At 32.8% G+C, this 8,365-nt stretch overlaps 1 protein-coding gene across 1 annotated transcript; it reads left to right on the top strand.

Moving 5' to 3' along the window:
• Nucleotides 1-6,241, top strand: LOC140887514 (aspartic proteinase 36). The gene is made up of 10 exons (XM_073294779.1): nucleotides 1-538; nucleotides 1,274-1,403; nucleotides 1,505-1,755; nucleotides 2,544-2,771; nucleotides 3,400-3,562; nucleotides 4,369-4,442; nucleotides 4,581-4,686; nucleotides 4,820-4,886; nucleotides 5,304-5,375; nucleotides 5,605-6,241. The coding sequence occupies exons 1-10, from the start codon at nucleotides 285-287 to the stop codon at nucleotides 5,778-5,780; spliced, it is 1,521 nt and encodes a 506-aa protein (XP_073150880.1). The 5' UTR covers nucleotides 1-284; the 3' UTR covers nucleotides 5,781-6,241.
• The last annotated feature ends 2,124 nt before the right edge of the window (nucleotides 6,242-8,365 follow it).

Raw genomic sequence — 8,365 nt, 5'->3', positions numbered from 1 at the left:
TTCTGCACATATATATGTATATTTGTATGTATTTCTCTCTCTAATTTTGTGTGTGTGTATATTGTCCCATGTAAGAAGTATTTGTTTGTGTTGAGGTTCTTGTTCAACTGATTGCTGGCGAGACTATCTAAATGATTTCAGCTGAATTATGAAAACTAAAGTCCTTCTGGATTTTCTGCAAGATTTTTACTACAAATTTGATATAGATTCATAGTCTCAAACTTCCCAGCGTGTAGATATTCAACCAGGTCGTGTGTACTCCGGTGGGTTTTGGAGTGCCAGTGATGGCTGGCGGTGGTTTAGTGATGGTGTCAGCAGTGGTATTGGTGGCGGCAGCGGTCGTGGTTGCGGCAGCGAGCGGCGGCGGCGAAAGTAAAAGGGTGCTGACTCTGGAGCGGGCGTTCTCGGTGGAGGAGAGAGTGGGGCTGGAGGTGATTATCGCCCGGGACAGTGCGAGGCACGCGCGGACTCTGCAGAGCTTCGCCGGTGGCATTGTGGATTTCCCTGTTTATGGCTCCTCTGATCCTTACATTGCTGGGTAAGCATATCGCTTTTCTAAAAAATATCTCAAAACTAGTTTTTTTTTTTCCCCTCCTTTTTTTGTTATTAATCTTCTTGTTATTTTGTTTCTGTTGGTTAGAGTCCCGAGTCCCGATTTTATGGTGGAGTTGGTGTAAAAACTTGTGATGTTTGATTTTATTTATCACTTCTGTTGATTGATGAAATTCAATGTATGTTTTAGAGATTTATTTCGTATTTAACTTTTAAAAAAAAAGGAAAAATGAAAAAAAAGATGGCATTTATCTTTCTGTGTTATGATCCTTTGTTTCTGTATGGACCAGCTTTTGATTGAGAAAACTCGGAGTATCGTGTGTAGTTTTCCTAAGTGACTCTTGTCCTCTAGGATACACCAAATTTTCCCTAGTTTGAATTTTCGTGGGCAATGCTTTCGGAACTTTTGTATCGGGCCAAAGTCATTCGACAATGATGTTGTGAATCTGGACTCTTCCGCTCCTCATTGTTTGGTTTTCTTTGCCAATTAGGGTCCTTAATTATTGTGCTTCTGAGATTTTTAGTTGAGATCGACTGTTGTATTATTTATATAGTGTAGGGTGATGCTGCTTTGACTTCGTTTCTCGGACTTTGAAGTGCTCTGTTCGTCTTGATTTCAAGTTATTGTTACTCATTATATTCACATGCAATCCGTGTACACTTTGGTTGTAAATTTGTGTTTCCTCTTATGATAATTGACTATGGCTGTTCAATTATGTAGAATTCATTATACTAAAGTGAGATTGGGATCTCCACCCCAAGAATTTAATGTACTAATTGATACTGGTAGCGATGTCCTGTGGGTTGCCTGCAGTTCATGTAATGATTGTCCCCAAAATAGTGGCCTAGGGGTATAATTCTCACTCTATATTGTCTTTCAATTGTTTTGTTCGGCAATTGACTGATGTAGTCCGAGTTTTTAATCTGACTTTATACCGTTCTTCACTTGCAGATTGCTTTCAATTTCTTCGATCCTGCTAGCTCGTCAACCGTTTCTTCCATTTCCTGCTCAGATAATATATGTGCTTCTTTAGTACATACCTTATCCGCCGAATGCTCTGCTGAATATAATCAGTGTGGTTACTCACTCCACTACGAAGATGAGAGTGGCATTTCTGGTTTTTATGTAAATGATCTGATTTATTTCGACACGATTTTGGGTACCTCATTGATAGCCAATTCTTCAGCTCCTATTGTTTTTGGGTAAGCTACCATTATAATTCATGTCGATTGAATGCACAAAACTTATGTACTGTTGCATATGTAGATTTGGAATTGTTAGGTAATTGCTTTGGACTATCTTAAATTATTACTCTTGTTTCGGTGCATGCTTGCGAATTGACACATATGCATCTGTGGATTTGTCTTTATTTTTAACTTTCAATTGAAATTACTTGAAATAATTTTGGATTCCTCATGATAAATCCAATTCTTTTGTTTTTTTAATGTTTTTAACTACACTGTTTCTATGCTCCTGTAAATTGTATCCATAGGATTGTATGTGGATATATGAAATTTGAAATCGACCGATAACTTGATTTGGCACAATCTTGGATGCCTAAACCGTGTTGAATCCTGGCTCTTATGGTTTATATTTGATATGTTTATGATTCCTATTTATTGCAATTTGCATCTGTACTTGTATGTAGTTACATGGGTCGGGTTTGGTGCCCTTTACATAACAAGATCATTATCATTCTTTATTATGCAGCCATAAGAACAGCTTTAAATAATAAGGTATAAAATTGCTGACATGTCACATGTGTGGAGCTTTTAGGAAATTTAAAGTGAAAATCAAATGACAATTATTTAAATTCTTGGACTTGACAAACAATAGGCCTTGTGTTTTTTCCATTTTTATTTCTTTACCATTTTCTATTCTAGTTTAAGGCATTAAAGTTTACATGAGTTTAGCCGTTTCTGATTTCTGAATTTTTATGTCTTGATTTACAAAGAATAAAACCATGAACATAAATTTTATGGGGAAGCAGGTGCAGCACGTCTCTGTTTGGTGATTTGACTAAATCAGATAGAGCATATGATGGTATATTTGGGTTTGGCCGGCACGGTCTTTCAGTAATATCGCAATTGTCATCACGTGGGATCACCCCAAAAGTATTTTCCCACTGCTTGAAAGGAGAAGGGAATGGTGGGGGTATACTAGTTCTTGGTGAGATATTGGATTCAAGAATCGTTTATACTCCTCTTGTACCATCAACGTACGTATTATTTATGATCTAAGAATGTTTTAAATTGTCATGGTTTGATTATACATTGGAAATTATGTTTGCAGTTTATAATTAAGTTTAAAGTCAGGAAATTTAACTTTTGTCCATGTGACTGAAACCCAAATAAAGAATATATTTTCTGTACAGTTGTCCTCAGATACATGTTTTTGTGTTTCTGAGGTGACGAGTTTGTAATTGAGTCATCATTCATATGAGAGTATGATATGAACCAAACTCTGAAAGGTCTCCTTTTTGTTTAAATTTTTAGCTGCTAGCACTTGTGCGTCGTGTGTTTACCCACTTTTCTTATCTTGTCTTAGAGCCGCATCTTATTTATTATATGTGTAATCATGTTGTAGAATTAGCATATCTACAAAATACAAATCGAAGGTAGTAGAGTGTTTTATTTATTTTGCTCTTGAAATATATGTTTGTACCACAATTTATCGAGTTGTCTCTAAGCTTTTAAACCATCTATTCTATGTTACGCATTCTGATCACCCAGTTCCTTCAACCTTCTTTCTCAGAAGATAATTATGAGATGATTTTCCCGTGTGGCGCTTTTTTCTCTAATTGCATGGTGTTGCTTATGTTTAATTCTTTATTTTTAATCTTTCAGGCTTCACTATAATTTATATCTGCAGACCATTGCTGTCAATGGGCAGCTGTTACCTATTGATCCAGCAATGTTTATGACGACAGATAAACAAGGAACCATGGTTGATTCCGGAACAACTCTGGCATACCTTGTGGAAGGAGCTTATGATCCTCTTGTAACCGCTGTAAGTGTATCTTTAATTTCCACACTTCTACTTGGTTACTCCTATCCTGATTTTGCTTGAAGCCAAAACCCGCAAAATAGGCGTAAATTTTGCGGTTTTATCTTGTTCATGTTTCTTAGTGATATCCCTGTCTTGGATGAAGTTCGGTAGGGACACACACCTTTGTATAAAAATTTATAGCTGGTAAAAATGGTGTCTTTTTAAACCATCAGTGGTATAATGTTATGCGATGATCAAAAAGAAAAAATAAAATAAATTAAGGTCTTGGTCATTTTACCTTATAAGACAACAAACACAAGTGTTGTTTCTCAATAATAGCAGTCACGATGATTGAACAAAGTAATAATTAATGAGAACTGAATATGTAATTGTAACTTTGATAATAATTGTAAGATCGAATGTATACTAGAAAGTATAACTGGTAGTGACAATGCAAAATTCAAATCTTTATAACTCTTACAATAACACAAATGTCATATTTCGATCACTGTACCACACAAGATAGCAGGGACAATTTTTATTTCCCACTCCCCCAGCAAGTTCTCTTTACAGAGCTGAGCGATTGGAACTATGATCTCGTTTTAAAGTGACCCACCATTTTTGGAATAAAAACACAAACAAATATGTTAAATTAATCGATGTTGCCATCATTATTACAAAGGAGCCAGATGTTTACCGAAGTTCATGAGCAGCGTAAACGAGGGAGAGTCTTGTTTAAATCTATTTGAACTATGGGGTTTATGAAACTTCCAATAATGAAATTAACATCATTCCAACTTCGTTCCTGATTTATACTGGTTTTGCAGGTAACTGCATCTCTTTCTCCATACGTGACACCGATTGTTTCTGAAGGAAATCAATGTTATCTAGTCTCGACAAGGTTCATTGGATTCCCCACTATTTTAATTGTTACATGATCACCAATTTGGTTTCTGACTTGAAATGATAGTTGGCAAAAGATTCTTAACATGAGACTGTTTGGACAGTGTAATGAGATCGTTTTCTGTTCTTAAAACAGTGTAACAGATATTACAGAGTTGTTCCCACCTGTTTCTTTCAATTTTGCTGAAGGTGCATCCTTGGTTTTAAGACCAGTTGACTACCTTGTTCAAAAGGGATTTTTCGTGAGTATTCCAATTATAGTCATCATGGAAAAAAAGTTAAATATGTATCTTCTTCATTTTATTAAATTTTTTGAATGACTCTTTGGTTGTAACTAATTTGTGCCAAACTTGAAATTTTTACCATTTTCCCCAGGATAGCGCTGCAATGTGGTGCATAGGTTTCGTTAAAGTTGAGAATGGAGGCACGACAATTTTGGGAGGTTTGTTACATGACTAAGGCAGTCAATTTGTTTTCTCAAATCACAACGATCACTCGACCAGCTTGAAATATGCGTGTTAGAAGTGTTGTCTTGAAATTCCTTGTACCCTAAAAACCCAACTTTTCAAGTAACTGAATACACATGTTTTTGGAATTCAAATCTTAATCCCATTCCATTATTATTGTGGCCATCTGGCTCATTCTTATTATTTGTTTCAGCATACGTGTTTATATCTCTACTTAAGTTCTGTAGTCGTTTCTTCAAGGCTGTGCTGACAGTAACTTGGTTTGGCTTAAAAGTTTTTCCAGGAACGAAAAAATGTTAAGAGAATCGAGTTGTGTTTGTCTGTGGTGGTTTTCTTTCATGCACAAGTTTACTAACCTAATGTGGGGTTCAACTGCTATTTTCTTGTTACAGATCTTGTTCTTAAAGATAAAATCTTTGTTTATGATCTGGTTCATCAAAGGATAGGGTGGGCAGACTACAATTGTAAGTTATCGATTTTCTTTCCCTCAAGATTATCAGTCTAATCACATCTAACAGTGCGATCCCACTTAGATCCTGCAAGAAATTGAGACTACCTTATCAAGTTTCTCATCTAAAAGGCTAGCTGTTTGGCTTATAGGCCCATCATCTGATCATAGCTAGCTGAACACTCTTTCATTTCAAAAGTCGGATTTTGTAAACTATTTAAGACATCTGAATCGCATTTCTGCAGGTTCTTTGTCCGTGAATGTCTCCATAACATTTGGGAAAGATGAATTTGTAAATGCTGGAGAATTAATCGTGAGCAGCAGTTCGTCAAGTAATGTGCCCTTCAAAAGTACATATCAGATTATCAGCGCTCTCTTGCTGCATGTATTTTCATGCATCGGATGCCTCGTCTTTATGTAAATCATCTTCCAGCGTAGATGCTTGGCCAATTTGTTTTATGGTAATTGGCGACCAGTAGTAAGAGTCATACTTTGGGATCCCACGACACTAGACTAGAAATCGAGCTACCTCAAAGGTTTGTCCTTTCTAACATTGGCCTGTACTTAGGATCCTTAGAAATGAAAGGAGATGGATAGAACGAGTAAGAAGTAGTTTCATGTTTCATTTAATACAAGAAAGAGATGAAGCTTTGGGAATTGGTCTTTTTCCAAGCATTCGTAGGTTGCATTTCGGTTTGTCATTTGTAAATGTGACAAAATGAGTCGAAAGGTTCTTGTTTGCCCGTAGGTTTTTGGTTAGTTTCTGGGGTTATTGGCGTCAACTGATGTAGATAGAAGTTTAGATGACTTGAGGCTACCCAATTATTATTTTACTTATTTTCGAACATGTTCGTGTTTGATGACTCGAATTTTATGTTTGAATACACATTGTTTGGCAGCTTTTGATCGTTTCAAAAGTTGTTGTGCTCGTTGGTATTTTATTAAAATTCAAATGAATAACGTACGAAAAATCATGTGAAAATTTAAATTTATATTGTATGTTATGTAAGATTTAAGTTCACTTTTAAAGTTAGTTTGGATACTAACCTTTAAAAAAACTCTTAAATAAGTTGAGTTTTTTTTCAAAATGTTTTTATTTTTAAAAAAAAAAATCAGAAACGATTTGTCGTCTGGATATATATTGAAAAATATTTTTTTTATTTCTAAATATCATTAGAAGCAAAGGTTCAAAAAGCCGCAAGTTATAGCTTCAAAAAAATATTTTTTAAGTGTGTTTTTAGATTGTTTTTAATCCACTCAAATGCATAAAAAATTTAGCATGTTTGCGAGGAAAAAATGTATAATCACCCTACTTATGCTTTTTATTTAATAAAAATAAAATAAACTTTCGGGGCGAGTGGAAATTTAATATAAATATAAAGATTTCATGTATAATTTATCGGAGACCCGTACGGCTAAATGTTTGATGATGGGCTAGCCTGGACTGAACTACATATTTAATAATAACAAATGGGGCCTTCTAGAAATTTTATCTTATATATTTAAGCATGCTTAGCCTACTACTTACTTAATAAACTAGTAAAAATCATGTGTGATGCACGTGAAAACATTTTTTGTTGTTGATAAACGTTGTTAAATAAATTAATTGAGATGAGAAGATATTAACACGTAGTTAATAAATGATTTTCATGGTAATAATATATATTTTTTGAAAAAAAACTATTACATGTCTTAGTGATGTAATCAATATAATCTTTGACATTGCAACTAATAAAAATATTTGCAACATTTTCGAACAATGTAACACTTGCAGTTTCAATGTTTGTATTATTTACGGTCATGATGATTTTACATCCACGTTAACAATTTAGAATAAGACATTATCAATAATTCATGTAAGCTTATAAATATAAGTGTTACGTTTATTGTAGTTTTACATTAACACAATATTGATATTGAAACTTATGTAATTATTACAGCTCGATCGAGTTTTTTATTTTTTTTATTAATCTTGAGAAATTATGACATGTTTCATACCGTTAATTTATCTTATTTTCTATCTCATGTATGTATTATTTATTCTTTATTTGTTAATGAGTGAGATATGTTAATCAAATTATATTAATATGATTTTGTTATTTTTTATGTTATATATTGATCACTATTGATTTATGAAAAAAAAATTGGTATAGATAATGCATTCTAAACCTTAATTTAAATTATTGCGTCAAATATTTGTTTATTTTGTATTTGGGATTTTTCTCTCTTTAAAGATTTTTCATATCATGTGTTTTTTTTATTCTCCATGAAAGAGTCATTATTTAATAACAATTCTTGTGATACTATCTTTATCAATCATTTACATTTTTCTATCGTTATTATTTAATCATACGGTCTTTTTTTTATGCTAAAAATATTTACTTTCAAAGAATAACAATAATTTCATCATTCTCATCTGCATTCTGGTATGTTATCGTCTTCCATTACTTGTATCAGTATCTTTAACGTTCAATGTATTTGTTGAAAATCTTATTTTCTTTTTGATTTCTCGTTTTTCGAAATGTACTGATCTCTTTTTGCTTACAATGTTATCATTGCTGAAATTTTTGATTGAATACAAATGTTATCATTTCATATTTTATCTCAACCGTTTTGTTGCATATTTTTTTTATTTATTCATCTAATTGAAAATTTGTATCAATATAATTTTTACATGATCTTTAATTTAATGTGAGACGTGTCATCCATAATTTTTTTAGACTTTTTTTTTTGATTTATTAACTAACCCGTAGTAAATTGATTAACATAGATATATTTACAGATTTTAATAATATTTAAATAATATCAATCTTATAATTTTGCTAAAAACAACTGAAGATATTCATCTTCAACTCTTGTAAAAATATTCCTTCGTTAATTGTAACATCGTCTCATAAAATAATTGTTATAGTTTTTAGATTTTTTGAAGAGGAAAAATATTTATTTTTTTTAAATTTTAACTTTTACATATATGATATTTGTGTGTTGGTTTGTTCTTTATTTATT

This window comes from Henckelia pumila, chromosome 3 (genome assembly GCF_033568475.1).
Source record: "Henckelia pumila isolate YLH828 chromosome 3, ASM3356847v2, whole genome shotgun sequence".
Lineage (NCBI taxonomy): Eukaryota > Viridiplantae > Streptophyta > Magnoliopsida > Lamiales > Gesneriaceae > Henckelia > Henckelia pumila.
This window is presented reverse-complemented; position numbering and strand designations above follow the sequence as displayed.